The sequence below is a fragment of the Dioscorea cayenensis genome, chromosome 8 (assembly GCF_009730915.1).
Source record: "Dioscorea cayenensis subsp. rotundata cultivar TDr96_F1 chromosome 8, TDr96_F1_v2_PseudoChromosome.rev07_lg8_w22 25.fasta, whole genome shotgun sequence".
NCBI lineage: Eukaryota > Viridiplantae > Streptophyta > Magnoliopsida > Dioscoreales > Dioscoreaceae > Dioscorea > Dioscorea cayenensis.
Window position 1 is genome coordinate 5,334,215 of NC_052478.1, and position 20,386 is coordinate 5,354,600.

Consider the following 20,386-nt stretch of genomic DNA (forward strand, 5'->3'; position numbering starts at 1 on the left):
AAACAAAGAAAGCCAAAACATACCCATATGTGAGACTTGTTTGATGCTTCAACACAAAGAAGATTACTCCAATCAAGGTTAATTGGTAAATCAGCTAAATACAAGATGGACCCTCAACTTTAATTTTGATATGCAAAAAAAGATTCAAATCAATTGATCAATGGCTTCAATCTTCTTAATTTGAAGTAGCAGGAAATGAATGAATTATTCCCTTAAAGCATTGTAATCAAAACACTGTTGTTGTCTTCCTGTAAGTACTTATATATATATATATATATATATATATATATATATATATAAAGAGCTCAAAAGCTATTTATTCAAATAGAAAAGAAACAAGAACCAAAACAAGGAACAGATACAGAAAACAGAAGAAAAACAAGCTACCAAATTACAACACAGCAAAAAGAAAAAGAAAATAAAACAGTGAAAACAAACTACAAATGAAAACCAAGGTTTGTAATATATTTCATAATCCATCTTGGAAGGTCCCTGCCTTGGTGAAAAAGAGTTAGGTCATGCATGCTAGCTCCATGAACAACCAAATTAAATGCAATGCCACCCCATTTGTGAGGAATAATTTGGATTTTAGGACTCCCAGCAATCACAAGAAGGCTCTGAAGCATCTTCAACCCTTGATCAGCTCTCCAATCTTGATGAAGTCTGTTTATCTTGAGAACATCATATAGCTCAGAGTTAGTAACAAACAGATGTTTAACATTGATTCTGCTTTCAGTGATGTCTTCCTATAAGTACTTTGAGAAGCAAGTCTTCATGCCACATGTACTGTGATTGAAGCTTAAGAAAGGCTCAGCAAAGAGCTGTCTTCTTCCCAGGTTTTGGAGCTTGGGCAGTTCCAAACACATTCCAGAATCTGAGTGTTTCATCCACTGCTGCAACCTGCAGATGTCACACTGGAACCAACCAGGCTCTTAATACAGAAAAAATAGCTTTATAAAACCAAACAGTCCCATTGTTTCATCTATAAGTTAGGGAACTTTAATGCATACACTGGTCACAGGGTTATAGTCTTCATCAACTGTTGTAAGCTCAGAGGTCTAACCATCTATTGAATTCCACATGCACAGTGTGTTTCCAGGACCAATAGACAAAATATTCTTGCTTCTCCAAATCAAAGGCCCTCAACTTATAATTGTAGATGAAGAATATGGTTTTAGTGAGGAATTTTCCTCATTAGGTTTTTTATATTATCAATAATGTTCTTATACAAGTGATACACCAAGATTTTCACAGAACTAATCTGATACATGATGGGCCAAGATATATATGATTTTAATCTCATACATATTGGTATACTGATTGTTAAATATTGGCTTGATATCCTTGTGATGAAGCCAAAATCTTGATATCTTTAAATCCAACGGTCTAGATTGCTCTATTTTTTTATATAGTGTTATGTTTGTTGGGTGTTGTGTAAGGAGAGAAAAGAGAGAAAGATAGAGAGGGTGAGCTCTCTTGTATTTGGAGAGTGGAAAGAGTGAAGGTGTAAAGAACTCTTGTTCTGGCTTGATCTCATTAAAGCAAGGTAAGACCCTTGTTTATTGAGGTAAGGCTAATTTTTAGAGCTTGGTAATCCTCTTGTGGCTTTTTAGAGAAGAGCTCGGTGAGCTTATTTTATTAATAGGGGGAAAAAATTACAAAGAGTTCATTAGTACAACCAAAACCAAAACAAAATAAAACAATACTCAAAAGAAATACAAGGACTCAACCAAAACAACAAAAGCTTAAAAAATAAAACCCTCGCTGCAAAAAGCCTTCATAACCCTACGCGGCAATTCACGACCCTGGAAAAATAAAGTGAGCAAATGCAAATTGGAGGCCAAGGATGCAAGCTTGTAAGCGGGTGAAGCCCAAGACTTGGGAATGAGATGTATGGAAGGACAGTTAGCCCCTTGAAGTATGGAGTTGATGCTATTAATCCAAGTCTGAAGCCTGTAGTCAGGTGTAGAGTTCTGCGAAATAATCCTGCTGGAACCTGGGCTCATGATGAAGCAGTGCGTGAGAGATAAACCAGCATCCACAGAAACCTAAAGAACAATGATGATCGCCTGTAGATCAGCTTCCTCAGCACTCCTTGCATGTACTGGACCAGCACCTGCCAACACCACAGAGAGATTAGAAGAGACACAGTAAAAACCCACATTCTCTACCTCTGATGCCTCAATCCATTGGCTGACCACGAAAAGGAAAAGTCCATCCCTGAAAGAAAAATTGTTAAGAATCAACCGGGATCCAAATTTATCAGCATGGGCAAAGGAGAAGTCCCTTGCATGGGAGAAAGCCCGGGAGACAATGACCAAGCTAGAGACAGAAAAGCTCCTGAAAATTTTGTCACATCTATTCTTCCACAAAAACCAAGTTGCAGAAGCAATGACTGCCTTAGCGAATGGAGAAAGTAAATCACAGATGAGCCATTCGCCAAAACAAAAACCCCCAGAAAAGGGATTTGGAATATTAAGCTTAGTGCAAACATGACCCCAAACAGCTTGAGCCAAATTGCATGAGTATAAGAGATGCTCAATTGATTCATGCATTAAATTACACATGGCACAAAAATTCCTGGGACTCAGATTAATGGAATAAAGATAATCATAAGTACTAACTCTTCCCTTAAAAGCTAGCCACAAGAAATGTTGGACCCGAGGAGCCACATTTAAATGCCAGATCCTCTTCCAACCCGGCCAACCATCAATCCAACAAGATGAGCTATTAAGATAATGATATACAATAGCTGAGGTGCTTTGATTCACTGATTTAGAGGACCAAACCCAATGATTATTGCCATTAGAATCAATGACACCCAGCTTAGGAATAAAGCAGTCCAACCAATCACCAAATAACAGCCCAAGCTTGTCTAAATCCCAGGACCCATTACTACAAAAATCAGAGACTCCAAGAGAGTCCAAATTTAAATTAACATTGAAATAGGTAGGACACAACGAGAGAGGAACCTCAGAGCACCAGGGATGATTGTAAAGAGAGGTATGATCAGGATTAACAGAGTTAATTCTTAAGCTAGGATTAACTTTGATGACTATATAGCAGAGCCCCCTAAAGAACCAGGAGCAACCAGAAGGGATGGAGTCCCTCCATAAGTTAAGCATGCATTATTTAAGGAGCAGAATATCAACCCAAAGACAATCGTCACAATTAAGATACTTAAAAACATTTTTAGCCATCAAGGAATGCTTAGCAAGAGTAAGATTTCTGATTGCAAGACCCCCCTCAGTCTTAGAAATAGTAAGATCATTCCAAGCAACAACATGGATGCCCTTTCCATTGCTACTCTTACTCCAAAAGAACCTCCTAACAATCCTATGGATCTCCAATAGGATAGAGTCATATATCGGATAAACAGACATATAGTAGATAGGAAGGGACAGAAGTGAGGTATTGATGAGCACTGTCTTGGCTGCAGGTGACAATTTAGAGTGAACCCACCGAGAGCAGCGGTTTTTAATGTTATCAATAAGAGCAGCAAAAGTGGATTTAGCCAAGCGCTTGGGAGAGATAAGAATCCCTAGATATCTAAATGGAAAAGTAGCAGCCGAGAAGTTAAGGATAGAACAAATACGACTAGCCACCCGCTTACTAGCCCAGGTTGGATAATAGATAGCAGATTTAGAAACATTAGCGACCTGTCCAGAAATTTTGCCATAAAAGTCTAGACAAATCTTGATAGATCTAGCTGCCTTACGTGACATTTGGGTAATAATGACTAAATCATCAGCAAACATAAGATGATTAAAATTACTGCGAAGCCGCATATCAAAACCTGGGACAAAGTCATTAACTAAAGCAAAATTCAGGATAGTGGTGAGATTTTGAGAAACAAGAATGAAAAGATAAGAAGAGATAGGATCACCCTGTCTGATACCCCTGGAAGATCTAATCCAAGGGGTAGGCTGCCCATTGATAAGAAAGGAAAATGAGGTGGACGAAATACAAGCTTCTATCCAAGAGATCCAAATAGGAGGGAAATTCATTTTGGAAAGAGTAGCAAGAATTGCACTCTAATGGATTGTATCATAGGCCTTCACGATATCTATTTTGATTAACATCCTAGGGGGGTTTCTACAATCAGTTTCAATCGTATGGGCAACTTCTTGCAAAGCAATAATATTATCGAAGGGACAACGACCCGAAACAAAGCCCGCTTGTTCACTACCAATAAGATTAGGGAGAACAAGCTTCAAACGATTGGCCAAGATTTTAGAAATAATCTTAAAACACACATTGCACAGAGATATTGGTCTGTAATCAGTAACAGACATAGGACTGTCTTTCTTGGGAATCAGGGCTATATAGGATTTCCCCCAAGAATTAGGCATAATAGAATTGGTGAAGAAAAAATTAACAGCCTCAAACAAACTATCTTCAATATCAGCCCAGAAAAAACGATAAAACTCAGCATTAAAGGCATCCGGACCAGGACATTTACCCAAAGGAAGCTCAAAAACAGACAATCTAACTTCCTCACGGGTAACCTCACGAATGAGGAAATCACAATCCATATCCGAGAGCTGTGGAAGATCATTAGGGATATCACTCATAATATCAGCAAAGGAATCAGTAGTTGAACCAGTCCACAATCGAGAATAAAAATTCAAAAAAGCATTCTCAATACCCGACCTCTCAGTAAATAAATTACCACCAACATCCTTTACCTGAGTGATCTGGTTGATGTGCCTGCGAATACGAGTAGCATTATGGAAAAATTTAGAATTGGTGTCCCCGTCGCAAACCCAGGCCAAGTGTGCACGCTGGGCCCATTTGTTGGTGTTTTGCTTTTCCAACATTGCATATTTGGCATACATCTCCTCTAGAAGACCCTGCGTACCATCATCAAAGGCAACAAACATTTCTAGAGAAGAAATAATGGATTCAGTATTCTTAATATCCATATCAAGATTAGTCAAACCCTCTTTACACCAATTAAGAATATTAGCACGCAATCTAAAAAGCAAGTGAGTAAAAGCATGCATAGGGGTACCATTAGGGGAGAAAGCCCAAGCCCTGCGAACAACACTATGACAACCAACATAATCCAACCAATAATTATTAAAGCGAAAGGGACTACGAATATGACTATTAGAAAGATTAACAGTCACCAAAAGGGGAGCATGATCGGAAAAAACCTTCGGGAGGTGCTGAAATCTGGTTGAGCGACAACGAGAAGACCACTCTAAATTGATCAACCCTCTATCCAACCGAGCCCAGCGTCGAGCAGTACCAGCTTTCTTATTACACCAAGTGAATCTAGGACCAATAAACTGCAAATCCAGAAGGTTAGTACTCTCAATAAAGTTAACGAAATAACGAGCCTTGCGAGCATAATAATAAAAAGAACCACCCCTATGCTCATCACTAGAACAAATAGTGTTAAAATCTCCAATAACAAGCCAAGGGATTCCAATGGAAGAGAACCTAGAAAGCTCATTCCACAAAGAACATTGAGAATGAAAGTGCACTGAGTTATAAATAACCGAAATGATACAGTTACCAAATTGATTCGGAGAAATGATCATGTGAAGTGCTCTCCGAGAAATAGCAATCGGAGAAACCCTACCAATAACCTTCCGCCAAGCAACTAGAATGCCCCCTGAAAAACCATCGGCAAGAATAGCAGACCAGTCCCACGAAACAGGAAGACACCGACAAAACCGATTAACCCGATCATCATTGGCCCTAGTCTCCGTAAGGCAAATCATATCCAACTTGTGCTTACGAATAAACCTAAGAACTTGATTAGAGGTATCCCTCGCAGAGATGCCCCTGCAATTCCAACAGATGATATTAAACAAATTCATCATAACAAACACAATAAAGAGAACACAAAACAATAAATCCGATAACACCATAAACAGTAAGAGAAAACCCATGAAGAAGGGAAAAAGCCAAGACTATCGGTCCTTTCTTGCCAGATCCACTCTACCCTTCTTGAGAGAAGGCAGAGAAACCTGTGACCCTTTCCGGATTAAAGCATCCCTTATGGCTTCCGCTTGATACTGACCGAGAGTCATAAGATCATCCGGTTCAACCTCGTCTCCCATCTCATCATCATCGTTCTCCAATGAACCCTCCTCATCATCAATACTAGCATCAGGAGGGTCCCCCCGAAGAGCCTCCGAGACCCTATCAACCACCATCTCATGAGAAAGATCAGAATCACATAACCCCTGAGAAGAACCAAGTGGAAAGGAAGCACGAATAACAGGAGGCGGCGAGGAAGACCGATGTCCAATATCATTCGTGCGATGCTTCCCAAGTAAGAGATCATGTGGAGCATTGGGCAAAACAACACTCTGCCCATCAGTGATAATGCTATGGGGTGGATGCCGAGGAGGCGAGAGTGGAGCAGGTGAGTCATTGAGCAGGGTAACATTCTGCCCATTAAGTGCGTCAGGGGATGAGTGCTGAGTGGATGAGAGAGGTTCTCCCGAAAAGACAACTACAGGGTCCCGAGGCAGAGAAGACTTGTTAGTATCAATTGGAACGTTCTCGTGCAGAGCAGCACTAGCAAGTGGGGTCACATCGTGGTCAGAGAACGTTGCTCGAGGAGTACGCGAGACCACGAAACCGCCTCTCCCACGCGCTCTAAAGCCGCCACGTGTATTCCCATTGCCAGCGTCCCTGACACCCGTCCCATCGGCATGCTGCACAGCTGCCTCGTCCGTGCTCACGTGACCAGCACGAGGCCTGTCACTACGACCACGTCCGCGACCTCGCCGGCGAGCAACCTGCATCCAGGATCCAAAACCTGAGTCCGACGAGAGAGAATGAGGCTCCACCACCACCTCAGAAGCCAGAGGATCCTGACCAATGTCGTCCAAGTCCATTGTCCGAGCAGCAGTACCCGATCTGGATCCTACCTCCGACCTTCGTTGAGAACGAAGGGGTGGGTCGATCTCACCGGGCTCAGCCTACCGCTACTCCGAGACACGAATCGGACCCATGGCCAATCATCCCGCAAGAGTAGCAGAAGATGGGAAGCCTTTCATACAAAACCAACACAAAAACACGATGAGCATCATCCCCAACCCGAAAACCACGACACAAAGGTTTAGAAATATCAATCTCAATACAAACACGAGCAAACTTAGACCGGGACAGAGATAACGTAAGATCATCCACTTTCAGAAGAGGACCAAGGTGAGCAGTAAGAGATTCAAGAGAGTCTCCATCCCAAAAGTCGACAGGGAGATTGTGAAGCTGAACCCAAATTGCAGCCGTATTGAGCTTGGCAAAAGCTGGCTCAAAAAACGGCTTCTAGGGGGAGAGCTGAAGTATTATACCATTGATAGACCAAGGCCCATCCTGAAGAAGCTTCTGCATGACCGAGTGAGAGCCACAACGGATCAATAGGAACCCATTAGGAAGATCAGAGATACAAACCTCACCGAGATCAGCCCACTTGGCCATTAGAATCAGTTTCACCTGTTCAAATGACGGTGGCTTGCCGAAAAATTTACCATACAAGGAGTTTTGGAACTTCATACGAGCTCGGTCAAGCTCCTCATTGTCAACCCGAACAAACTGTGATGACGAGGCCTTAATCTTCCCCAAGATCTCAGAGTTGTAAAGAGGGGATCCAACAATGGTACGAGTGGCTTGAGAGGCGATTTGAGCCCAAGACCGAGGAGGCTGCTGCGAAGAAAGACCAGCCAGCGGCACCCCACTTGCCATGGCAAGCGGGGAGAAGAGAGAAACCCTCACAGAGGAAGAGGGAGGAGATGCTCACAGAGGGGGGAGGAGACTTGGACCACCGAAGAGTTGAATGTTCTTGGATGTTATCAGGGGACCTGTCTTTGTTATTGAAGGAGATGATTCTGATGAGAATAATCCTCTTGTGGCTTTATGTCTATTTCTTGTACTCTTGTACTGTTGTTATTCCCCCATGATATAGTGAAGTATTGTTCTCTCGTGGATGTATGCTTGTTCTTAGTCGAACCACGTTAAATTGGTGTATCTTACTTTATTCTTGTGAGATTGGTTGTATGTTATCCTTGCATTGCCCATTCATTGTGTGATTGCTAGGTATTGTGATATTGCATACCAAGTGTTCGACGAATTGCCACACTAGTTCTTCGCTTCCTCACACGCAACACTGGTTAACAAGATTCAATCACTTGATTAGTACTCGTTTTTTGTTTTCTTATTATGTTATCCAAAGATAATTTTTTTTAAATATACTATTTTAATGTATCACAATATTTTCAATTAATAATTATTAAATTAAATACAAATATTTCTTTAAATCAACTTCCTTCAAATGGCAAATATCTTTTTTTTAATAAATAAATTATATATATTAAAAATAAAGATGATAATAGCAGTAGTCAAGTAGCAGCTGATATGTGTGCGTGTGTATGTGTGAGAGACACAAAGATGGAGTGGGGATTTTTTTTTTTTTTTTAAGCGAAGTTAAATATATTCTTAAAAGTTATAGTACAACTAGTAAAAACACTAATGGGGCTGAAATAATAAAAAAGCAAAATAATAGTTTTTTATAAATATTTTTTCTAAAAATATATTTATAGAACCATATATATTAATTTATAAAAAAATAAAGGGTTTTTGTAAAAAGCCTCCTTTAAAAATATAATTTGTTTAAATTATATATATAATTTATAAAAAAAACTAGGGGTTTGTAATATAAATATATACACATTATATAAATATATGTATTTAAACGGTATATAAATTCATAATATACTAAGGGGTCGTTTGGTTCGCGGTAATATAGAAAGATTACCACGTGGTAATCTGAAAATATTACCACGTTTGGCATTGCACCGGTGGTAATGTGGATGATAATATCACATTACTAACTTATAAATATTACCAAAAAAGTGGTAATCCTATTACCACCAAATATGGTGTCTATCTTGGATTACCATGGTAATCTTATAACTTTTTATAATTTAACAAATTGATTACCATGACAACTAAACACGGTAATAAACTATTCCCGGTAATAAGAGTTCTCAACCAAACATGGTTATATTAAATTACCGTAATATTCCCAACCATATAACATTCCCACTCATATTACCATGGTAATCTCGTTACGTAATAATATATCATTACCACAAATCAAACGGCCCCTAACTGAGATTTGTAACATGCCGGAGGAGGTGATGGCCCTTTCACACCCTCTGACTTCATCATTACCTCAGCCTGAATGTTCTTAATATTCCCTCGATTCCATTATACTAAATTTTCACTTTAATTTTCTCATAAAAATAAGGAAAGTAATTAGAAGTAAAAAATTTCACGAATATTTAACCTACATTTCTCATTTTACCTATTTTTCTTTTCATTTACTATAGTAATGTTACTACAGTTATGTATTATGACGATAGTAATGGAAAACAATGTATTTAAATAGATTAGTAGGATTAAATTTAAAAATTCACATTTAAATTAGATATGCGAACAGATTATTTAGGTCATAAAATATATTTACAAACAAACACTTATTAAAAGACGAAAGAAATATTTTTTTATTTTATAATTGGTATCTCTATTGAGTTCCAATTTTTAGTATGAGAGGAATTAGGGTCATAATTATTGTTAGAGCATTTTTAGTGGGGGTTTAATGGGGGTTCAATAAACAATGGAGCATTAAGCCCTTCATAAAGAGGTTTAATGCCCATTGAGCTTTTAGTGGTCACCAATCGCTTAATGGGTGGGTCTCATCATTTTTTTTTATTTTTTTTTAAATTAAAAATGATGGGACCCACATTTTCAAATAATTTTCAATTTTTTTATTTTTATCATCACAAATAAATTATATTTTCAAAATAATATAATAATTTATTATTACCAATAATATATTTTAATAATTTTAATTATTTACTTGGAATTATAATTTTTTAAAATATATTATTTATTTTTTAATTAACAATATTTAAATTTTTATTAAATAATTATAGTATAAGAGATAATTTAATAGGTAGGAGTTTAATTGGTCAATTTTAGGTCATATTTTATAGTATAACTATTATAGAAAAATAATTTAATAGATAAAAGTTTAATAAATTGATGAGGTGGCATGTTTATCAAAGTTTAACGATCAAAGATATGTTTATTGGGGTGTTATTTTTATTTTCTTAATAAAATTATGATTTTTTTTTTAAATAAGGGTAAGTTTGTAATTTCAATAATATGAGATAAGAAAACAAATGGGTCCCATCCTCGGCCGGCGGTTGTCTGTTTCCGCCTCGAACTCTTTTGCGGCTGGGCATCTGCCGCTTCCCTCTCATTCCACTCTCCATACCATGACTTCTGAATTCTGATATAAATCGCTTCCTCACTTCCTTCACTTCACAAGCACTCACTCCTTCCATTCATGGCTTCCACGCCCACCTCTCTTCTTCTCTCCTTACTCTTCTCTGCCCTTTGCTTGGTCCATTCATCTCCTCTGATCCACTTCTCCCACCTCTCTCATCTCCTTGATGTACATGAACGAGAGCGACCTTCTGCGTCGGTTCAGGAGGCTGCCGCTCGTGGCCTCCTCAATCGCCTTCTTCCTTCTCATAGTTCCAGCTTTGATTTTCAGGTCATCGACAAGGTATTTCAATCACTTTTGATTCCTGCTTTATAGTTCTTCAGTTGTGTTAGTATTGATTATGATAGTATCAATTGCCATTCTTTGGTCTTGCCCTTCTGTTTTAGAGTTTAATTGATCTGTTTTTAGATAGAAAAGAGTTCTTCATCTTATTATTACTAGTCATGATTAGTAGAGTTATTGATAGTATTAATAATGATCATTTTGATGTTTATTTAGCTGAGGGAATGTACTGTATTTTTTTTTTTTGTGTTTCTAGCATGGTGCTGTTATCTGGTGTTGTGTGTTCGAGTGAAATATTGTTTTAAGCCTTGTTATTAATGTAGACTCCAAAGAAAGGAGAAACAGAATTGGTTCACCAAGAATCCAGGAAATTAGGATCTGAAGTTAATTTTGTGAAGGATTAGAAAAGAAAATATACATTTATGATAGGTGACAGGATGATGATTTAATTTGTTGTATGGAATGCTTGTATTCTTCCTCAAATGTGTCTCACACATGTATTAAAATGCGCCAAGCCTCAACAGGATGTGTCTATATAACCATCATTCTTTATCGTCTGTTATGAGTATGTGTTGCGGCTACGTTAATAGGCATCATGTTGTTAAGTACTTTGTTGCTTAAGGTGCACCATGGCTTCGCTCGCATGGAACTGGTTGAACGGTCATGCTTCAAGTTTTCACACCTTCCATTTACTGCTTTTCCTCATGATTTTTAGCAGGATATCCTTAACTGAACATAAATGCATTGCTTCTGTAAACCTCCAAAAAGTGTGTGCAGGGTGCATTTTTTTCCTTGGATTTTCTTTTGCTACATCTCCATTGTATTAAAATGCATAGAAGAATTTTAGTTTGTGATTTGAAATTCCCTTATCGTTTTGAAAGGTTTGCTAAATGTCCCACTACAGATTTTAATGATGGGAAGTAGGAACAAGTTTTTGCTTAATGCTAGACTGGTTCCATAAGAGTGAGCAGTCTGAATAGTAGATAGGCCTGGTAGTAGCTAATGAATGATTTTTTATCCCATGTGAAAAGCTTTTATATTTTAGTAAGTGATGGGAGCTTGGGAATATTACTTTGCAAAAAGAGATTTGGAAGCTAGTGATTTGTTTAAGTTTGTTCTTTCTGATTGGTTTGTATTGAGAGATGGAATCTTCTGATAATAACACTTGGTAAGGAGATGGTGAGGGATTTGAATTAACCTTGTTCACTTTGCAGGGGCAATTAGTTGGTCATCTACTCATAAACCTTGTTCACTTCAATAGTAGTTTTGGTTGCTAAGTGCACCCATTTTACTATTGCATGGAGATCAAGATGTGTCGTTTCTATTTCATAAGAGTGAGTAAAGAAGATCGGGTGTAACTGCAACTGTTACTTTGCGGTTTTTATAGAAAGAGACAAGGACAAGAATGTTTTTTCTCTCTCTCTTTCAATTCTCTTTATCAATAAGCAATGGTGAACTAGGGATGTTTTCACTGAGCATGTAGGAAGAGAGTAATTTGATTGGGTATCGTAATCACTCTAAAGTTAATGATATTTTTATTCTTATTTTTACATTCCCTTTCTTTTTAACTTGTAAGTGGAGCAACACGTCCATGATTATTGGAAATAGGAGAGATACCTCTTTTGCTTTGCTGTTTTTTGACCCTGATTACAATTGGTATCAATGTATTTTGTCCATCCCTTATTTGCTTTCTTGCTTCTTTCCTCAAATTGTAGGCTATGTATAATACAACTGATACATTCCACATCCTGTTTTTATCTACTTCAGGAAACATGTGGTGGAGATGCTTGCTTTATTATCAGCAATCATCCATCATTTAGCGAAAAAGGGCATCCGGAAATCTTGTATGTTAAAATTCTTCTTCAAGTAATTGTTGATTGTTGTGCGGTTCTGTGAATATTAGTTATTTTGCTACAAATTATATGTTAACTATTTTAAAAAAGGCTTTAGTTTAATAATTTGGATTTAAATGTGAACATCATACTTTGTTTTTTTTTTTTTTAATCTAAAAGCTTGAAATGTTAATTTTTGTTTCATTTTTTATTAGAATTCGTGGAGGAAGTGGAGTGGAACTTTCAGCTGGACTGCATTGGTATTTAAAGAGCTGGTGCATGGCACATATATCTTGGGACAAAACTGGCGGCACACAGTTATTTTCAGTGCCTACACCAGGGTTTCTACCACATGTTCACCCTGCTGGTGTGTTGATCAAAAGACCTGTTCCATGGAACTACTACCAGAATGCGGTTACCTCTAGCTGTAAGCTACTCTTTTTTTATTGTTTGTTCTTGTTTACTGAAAAGTGGTAGATTTAGTTTCTTCTCTTTTTTGTTCTTCTACTGTGTCATATTTACGTTTATATTTCTTCTAAATTCATGAAATAAACCAAGTTTGAAAAAGAAAAATGCTCTGAATGTTATTATCCTGCAATATATATAATACGCATGAATTTTTGTCTTCATTTTATCTGTTCTTCCACCATTTAGTGCATTTGTTCTCTTCTCCTAGTATTCTACTTTCACAAAAGAAAGGTGTGATTAGTAGTATATCAAGTACATGCGACGGCAAAGAAAATGTTTGGTTTTGAATCCAATGAGTGGCATTTTGAAAAAGAGATATTTAAGATGCTTGGGGATTTGCTAGTCTGCTTTCCTAAAACTTTGGGTTTACATGTTTGAGTGTGAATGGTTGAGATTGGATCATTTTGAATGTTGATTCATATAGAGCTGTTGATTGAACTGTTTGGTCATACCAAAGCAACGCCAACTACATTTTCCTGCAAGCTGAACTTGTATGCTTGTCTTGGATGCATGACATTATGAGGATCATGTTGGATCATATTTAGTTGTACCTTTATGTTGTGCCAACAATCATGATATGTCATTTTTATCTAGTTTGTGTATTTGTTAGTTAGTTTATTGGTTTCATCTTCATGTAGATATATCATATATATTTACATATTGCATATTGTAAATAGTTTTGGGAATAAATGAATTGGTTTATTTTTCTATGCCAGTGTTATAAGTTGCTGGAATATTTAAAGAAAATTTTAAGATTTATGCCTTCTGTTGTCTTTATTTTTTAAGCAAAATAAATAAGTAGATCTCACACAAGATTCCAACAAATGTCTTTAGCCCTTCACGGCCATTGTGCTAAAATCTTTTAATGCCTTTGCCATCTTAAGATAGACAACACTATAAATCTCCATACCTTGACTTGATTTACTGTTTGAGCAATTTATATGCTTTTCAGATTCAATGGCATGGTGGGACTGGGAAAGGTGGGAGAAGGAAATTGATTGGATGGCTCTGCAAGGTATTAATTTACCTTTGGCTTTCAATGGACAGGAAGCCATTTGGCAGAAAGTTTTCCAGGTATTACTTATACTCCATAAATAAGCAGTTGGAAAGACATAATGGTAAAAAGGATTCCAATCTTTGAATTTTTTTTTTTTTTTGGAAAATTTTAAAGTAATTTTAATGCACATTTTTTGTTAGTATCAATCACATGTCAAACATTTTTTCTCTCTCAATTCTATGTTTGAACTATATAATGTTACCTTTATTAGAGTAACTAATAAGCCCAGTTAAGTTAGAACAGACATGATTATATAAGTTTGGGTTTATCATCCTATAAAACTTTTGGGTTGAATCAGGTTTACATATTGTGTTTCATCTGCATCTAACAAACTTGACCCTATTATTTCAACTAAATCTATGCAATTGTCAAGAGTGGTCTTTATGCGGTTTTCATAACATCTACTCCTTTTGTGCTAATTCAAGTGTAATAATTAATTACTGTAGATACTCTTTTACAGAAATTCAATATCAGTAATTCAGATCTGGAAGACTTTTTTGGAGGTCCAGCATTTCTTGCATGGTCCCGCATGGGTAATATGCATGGGTGAGTGGTAATACATTCTTATCCTTTCCTCATTAGATAATGGCTGGGCTTATATATTATTATGTGTAATGTACTTTGGCTAGTCTCAAAAGGATAAACTGAGATTCATTGATGAAAGTTGGTTTTGTGTTAGAAGTCAAAACACATTTGGATTGATTAACTATTAAAACTTTCATTCATAATAGTAGTTAGCAATGGAAGTCTAGGGTCACATTGGTCTTCCACATCCCCTTTTTTAGTTATAACCTTACATGTTATTCACATCTCATCTTGAAAATCTTCATAGATATTTTCATTGAAGTATTTGTTACTGTCTTCTCTATTGAGAAAAGGACACAAATAAGTTATCTTGGTAACCTTTATACATAAATTTGGTATTTTGCTCTTTTATCATTAGAATATTTAAAGAAAAAAAAATTCAAAAGTAATTTAACAAAAACTTAACTTTATTTTTCTTTGTATCTTTGATTCCTAAGGCATCAAAATTAGGCAAGAAATAATTGTTATCAGTAAAACATTTTGGCCAAATATTTATCAAATTGATTAGTACTTGTTTTGATTAGAAAAAAAAAAAAAAAAACTTTTCTGCTATAATTTTGATAATTGTCATGAGAACTCAAGCTATTAACTTCGCCCCCTCATTGTATATTTTTCCATCTACATGTCTAGACTTAGTCTCTAGATTGATTTTGTGCAACACAATGAGTTGGCTCTGGTCTAGAAGGTACCCATTTTTAAGAGGACTAGACTTAAGACAATAGGTAGGTTATTGCTCCTGATGTTGCAAGAGCTTAACATACTTGATTCATTGCCTATACCAAATCATTCATTTTAAGTTATATAGTCTTCAGTCAGGTGATATAAATCATCATCATGTAAGACTAAGGATCTCTTCAGAAACATTATGTTCTGTGTAGTTCTAAGAAATGGTTTGACAGTCGAAATTAGTCAAACTACGAGGTTCTAAAATTAGCATTTGCATTAGATGTTCCTTTTGGTTAAACTAACAGATGACAATAAAAAGAATATTTTCGAGCATGAGATATTAGAAAAATCTTGGTTTTTACTTTTTAGAATCATTTATGTTTGCTCTCTAGTTCATTTCAGAGTAGAAAAATCATGCCGAGTTATTTTGTGGATCCAAGAGACTATTTAGGGGTGTCCTATTTCCTTAATTGTATGAAATCGATTGGCAGACAATTTAAATTGTCATTGTATTATCCTTTTCCTTCTGTAGATTTATATTTTCAGCTCTGTATGCTAAAGATTTTGGCTGGGTTATTCTTTTGATTGTCTGGTATTTAATCGATTTCTTGTTAAATGACAGATGGGGTGGACCATTGCCTCAGACTTGGCTTGATGATCAACTTGCTCTTCAGAAAAAGATTCTTTCTCGTATGTTTGAGTTTGGAATGTCTCCAGGTATGGTATGCTTATTTTATCTCCTTGTCTTGGCAAATCCCTGTAACTGTTGCAGAGATTGATTTTTTTAATTCCAAATTTCTTAAGTTAATATTTTTTTAATTGTTGTATTGTTTTTTTTTTACTTTTAATATTCTAGTTTTATTAACTCACAATCCTTTTTTTTTTCTTTTCAAATACTGGCCATCATGCTTAATGAATCTCATAATTTGTCAATTTTTCTCTCATTTATTTTGAAATACATAAATTCTTTTCAAATAGCCGGTGCCTAGTGTAAAAAAATGTGTGCATCACATGAGTCCTTATTGGTATAGCATTTGATATTGTTACTACTCAAGATCGTTTTCCTGGAACAGAATTTTCATCATTTTTGGTTCCATGTTTCTACTGTTTTCCTGTGCATGTGCCTAGATATACTTCAGTCAGATATCTTATAACAATCATTATAACCTACTAATGGTGGTAGTATAGATAGAATAATATCCTATTGCACCAATAAGATTTGGATTGTAATGATGAAATAAAATTTTACCTTTTTATCAATGGATATGTGCATTTTATTTCTTCCTTATGTGCTATGCAATTCAAAAATAATGTTTTGTTGGCAATTGAATTTTTCTAACTGGGTAATGTGCAAAAGAACTTGCATTCGGTGAGAGTATAGATGCAGGCCAGAGTAATTATTTACTCTGACTTGCATGTTTTAGTCAAACAAGCCTGTTCATCAACTAATTATTTACTCTGACTTGCATGGGATGTTTTTCTTTTTATTTTTTTTACCCACCTACTTCCTAAGAGAGCAAGGTACTGGGAGTTTTATAAGGGGTTAGACCTTTCCCAACATGTGCTTTTTGCGTACACAAGGATTTGAACTTGAACAACCCATGCCTCTATCACTTGGACCCACAGCTGTTGGTTTTGCACAGGATTTTTATTCATATCTCTAGATAGGGCCCTAATTTAAATCAAATTAATGGTGACAGTCTTATGTCTGTAGGAATATGTCTGTCGGAACCAGTTGCATGTTTTGACTCATAAAATAAATTAAAAGTTATTCTCAAAGTATATACTGAACTATAAGATCTATACTTGCAGTTCTTCCGGCCTTTTCTGGAAATGTGCCCTCAGCATTGAAGTCCAAATTTCCTTCTGCAAAAATAACTCGGCTTGGAAATTGGTTAGTTTCCTGCATCTCTTCTCAAATAAAATCTCTCATTTCTCAATAGAAACAGTGATGAACAACTTAGAATTCTAAGCTTATATTTGCATATAAATATTTATATATATATATATTGTGCGATCACGAATCTGTAATCTTAGATTTCTGCACTTCAGGCCTAACTTAAGTTCTCTCTATATATATTTCATGAAACCTTTACTATTAAAACAAAAGGTCAAGATCAGTGATAAAAAGTTCAAGATGAAGCAATCTTCTAAACACAGGCTGTATATTGGACAAATTCCTCCACATCAGACTCTTATCTAAAGAGCTATCAGTAATAAAATCAATTCGAGTGGACTAACATGTGAAGCAGAACATGTTCAAAATAAAGCACTACCATGAATTTTCTTAGCACAATCAGATACCTACAAGGAGTATTTACACAATCAGGATAAGCTCCCTGAAATTCCCACCTAAATGAAATCTCCTCTATCTGGGAGTTTTACCAGTATAAGCTGTTGCTTCCATGCCTAAAATCCCTGAAATAATAGCTATATTCTTTTCGAAACTTTTTGTGTATTGTACTGATTATTTTGTATGTATTTTCGCAATTCCATCCTATGGTTTCATCTTTTTCATTTTTTGTGAAGGTTTACTGTTGATAGCAATCCAAAATGGTGTTGTACATATCTCCTGGATGCGACAGATCCCTTGTTTGTAGAAGTTGGAAAAGCTTTCATAGAACAACAGTTTAAAGGTATCATCTAATGGAGGATGAGGGTCTGTGGTATTTCCTAATTGTAAGAAGTAAGACCACATATGTCAAACAAATTGTGTTTCCTTAAATAAATTTGTTAATATCTTCATCCCCTAAAGTCATGTCCAACTTTGTCAGCTCACAGCATATGTTAGATGTGATTTTTCAAATCTCAAATTATTTGCTTTGTATACTACATGTGATAGTAATGCTATTATTAATCCATGCTATTAGCACTTTCGTGCCCACTACTGGCTTTGCCCAGCAACTAATGATCTTGTAACATCTGCCAGTAACAGTCCAAAGACATTATATTTTCTTTAAATATTTTATTATTAATCAAGTATTTTCTGATATTGATTTTTTATTAATATTGCATTTTGTATGTTTTGCAGAATATGGGAGAACTAGTCACATCTACAATTGGTACATTTCTATTTTGTTTTTATTTATTGATCTTAATCTTGTCATTTTTTAAACATGTAAAATATTTGCTAATAGACATATTAATTAGGAATAAGAGAAATATAGATTCCCAAGATTCTAGGCTTTAGTTGTTGCACAATTACGAAGCGTACGGTTTTGTAAGTAGTAATTAAAGCTCGATCCGGAGACCAATGCATGATTATAATCTATTACAACAATGGGATATCTTGGCAATTAAAAGATGCTAGAGATGGGAGATAAAAGCGATAAGCGGGAGAAATTACACAAATGGGGCCAAAGATGCAGGGGAACAGACTGGGGGTCAGATTTGGGTTAGACCTAAATTGGCAGGAACTCACAAAAAGTAGCTGAGATGGTCTCAGTTTGATGCAGGTCAGTGAAGACATCACCAGGTGCCTCTGTGTTGGTAGATGAACTCCTTCAAATCCCTTTTAATTTACAATGATTAAACCATGGCTCCTCAAAATACTCTTCAATAATTTTAGGGTTGACTTAAGAATTTCCAAGACTTAGAATAACCTTTTAGTTAATCTTGGTCCCTATGATACGGCAAGCAAATGTTTTCACACTCACAAGATATGCAAACACAAATCATAAGCCTACTCAAATATTCTACCATTAATCATAAAAGATTCTTACAAAAAGAACAACCACATCAATCATCACTACTTTGGGCTAATCCCAAACCTAGAGAGAAGTTCTACACTTCCATGTCTTAATTACAAAAGAAAGCGGAAGAGTAAAAGCTATGCAAGAACACAGCACAACAGGATTTGGAAAACCCCTTATGTTGCCCACAAAGACTTAATCTTCAGGTTTTTAGCCATTTTCTTCTCTTTTAGCCTCCTTTCAGAGCCTTCAGAACCCTCTTTTCTTGTCCAGCCGCCACCCTTTCTGTCTACCTCTGTCCCTTGAAAACCCTTTTCTTGATGCCTTTCATATAAAGTGTTAAGAGCTGGGTTCTAGTTACTTTTACAGACCACAGATGTGCCAGTTTACTTGAAAAGTTATGTATCTTGAAAAAGCTGGCCCACCTGTTTAGTCTTGTTATTTTTCTCCTTGCCTTTGGAACACCCTTAGTTTATTAGAGTTTTGGGTTAGCTCCAGCCTCCTATATGCAAAATAACTAAAAGAAGTAGTTTGTACAAAAAGGAAGAAGAACTCATTACAAATGCTAAGAAAATGCATGATTAATAAAAGATCAACAACTAAATGCATGATGATAAATATGCAGTTTTTATCTACAACGCATGCCTAACCAAATTTAGTGTCATATCAATGGAGAGATTGTAGGAATTTGAATATTTCTTACAAATTTTTTCATGCCAAATATACCCATACAATGTAGAGTTTTTGATTTAGTCCCCATATTCATCCATTGATTTGAATAATACCAAAATTGTTCCATTTTGGTTTGAACAACTGAAAGATAATCACCTGGTGCTGCTATTTAATTTCAGGTGAAACCAAGACAATGGCTTGGTAGTAACCAGTCAATTTTGATGACTGCTATTTTTCAGCTGCTATTTGGTATATAGACATCACCCATTGTTGATGTCATGCTGGAGATACATGCTGGAAAATATCTTAATTGGACTGTGGTGTGATGGGCATGGTGTTTCTCAAAGTGTTCTGGGAACTTGGTACTAGTAAACTTACTTGACATGCTTCGTTTTAACCTTGATCTGGTTCAACTTAAACATCCAGCATATGCCATGCACTTGGAGATGGTAATGATGACATTTGGTCGAAAATGATGGTGATAAAGTAGGTTTTCAGTGAGTTATTTAGACCATAAATTTCTTTTTGCTGTGTTTTTCCTCATTTGCAGTGATACATTTGATGAGAATACTCCTCCTATTGATGAGCCAGAATACATATCCTCTTTAGGTGCGGCAATATTTAAAGGAATGCAAAGTGGTGACAAAGATGCTATTTGGCTGATGCAGGTGTGTATTTTTCTAATTTTTGTAGTCGTTATTGTTCTTTGTGAAACATGACTGTTTTTTGAGAAACTAGCACAGTAACCTTAACAACTTGAGAAATGCATCGTACATAGTTTTAATTTAAAAAATGACCATTATAGGTTTGCTTACTC

The 20,386-nt window shown here is 36.0% G+C and overlaps 3 protein-coding genes across 3 annotated transcripts in view; 1 reads left to right on the forward strand and 2 right to left on the reverse strand.

Annotated features, from left to right (window-relative positions):
- Positions 1 to 810: 810 nt before the first annotated feature.
- Positions 811 to 5,732, reverse strand: LOC120267185. Its single transcript, XM_039274882.1, has 5 exons — positions 4,190 to 5,732; positions 3,181 to 3,796; positions 2,172 to 3,108; positions 2,033 to 2,116; positions 811 to 900 (listed from the first exon to the last, which is right to left on the reverse strand). The coding sequence occupies exons 1-5, from the start codon at positions 5,730 to 5,732 to the stop codon at positions 811 to 813; spliced, it is 3,270 nt and encodes a 1,089-aa protein (XP_039130816.1).
- Positions 5,733 to 6,939: 1,207 nt separating this feature from the next.
- Positions 6,940 to 7,707, reverse strand: LOC120267186. The gene is made up of 2 exons (XM_039274883.1): positions 7,317 to 7,707; positions 6,940 to 7,271 (listed from the first exon to the last, which is right to left on the reverse strand). The coding sequence occupies exons 1-2, from the start codon at positions 7,705 to 7,707 to the stop codon at positions 6,940 to 6,942; spliced, it is 723 nt and encodes a 240-aa protein (XP_039130817.1).
- Positions 7,708 to 10,237: 2,530 nt separating this feature from the next.
- The window catches only part of LOC120267510 (alpha-N-acetylglucosaminidase-like), a 16,201-nt gene continuing 6,052 nt past the window's right edge, over positions 10,238 to 20,386 (forward strand). The window contains exons 1-10 of the mRNA XM_039275186.1: positions 10,238 to 10,597; positions 12,365 to 12,441; positions 12,645 to 12,856; positions 13,850 to 13,971; positions 14,415 to 14,500; positions 15,828 to 15,922; positions 17,018 to 17,099; positions 17,735 to 17,841; positions 18,237 to 18,267; positions 20,120 to 20,237. Coding sequence (XP_039131120.1) covers positions 10,376 to 10,597; positions 12,365 to 12,441; positions 12,645 to 12,856; positions 13,850 to 13,971; positions 14,415 to 14,500; positions 15,828 to 15,922; positions 17,018 to 17,099; positions 17,735 to 17,841; positions 18,237 to 18,267; positions 20,120 to 20,237 — 1,152 coding nt within the window. The 5' untranslated portion in view covers positions 10,238 to 10,375. The remainder of the gene's footprint in view (positions 10,598 to 12,364; positions 12,442 to 12,644; positions 12,857 to 13,849; positions 13,972 to 14,414; positions 14,501 to 15,827; positions 15,923 to 17,017; positions 17,100 to 17,734; positions 17,842 to 18,236; positions 18,268 to 20,119; positions 20,238 to 20,386) is intronic.

What these genes read in the sequence shown, in the direction of transcription:
- LOC120267185 (XM_039274882.1), bottom strand. Translation starts at nt 5,732, where the DNA reads ATGATTTGCCTTACGGAGACTAGGGCCAATGATGATCGGGTTAATCGG. An exon ending in TGTTCTCCCTAATCTTATTG is followed by an intron (nt 3,797 to 4,189) that starts GTAGTGAACAAG and finishes ACTTTGTCCCAG; the next exon opens with GTTTTGATATGCGGCTTCGC. An exon ending in AATGGATTGAGGCATCAGAG is followed by an intron (nt 2,117 to 2,171) that starts GTAGAGAATGTG and finishes TGGTGTTGGCAG; the next exon opens with GTGCTGGTCCAGTACATGCA.
- LOC120267186 (XM_039274883.1), bottom strand. Translation starts at nt 7,707, where the DNA reads ATGGCAAGTGGGGTGCCGCTGGCTGGTCTTTCTTCGCAGCAGCCTCCT. An exon ending in TGGGCCTTGGTCTATCAATG is followed by an intron (nt 7,272 to 7,316) that starts GTATAATACTTC and finishes TTTTTGAGCCAG; the next exon opens with CTTTTGCCAAGCTCAATACG.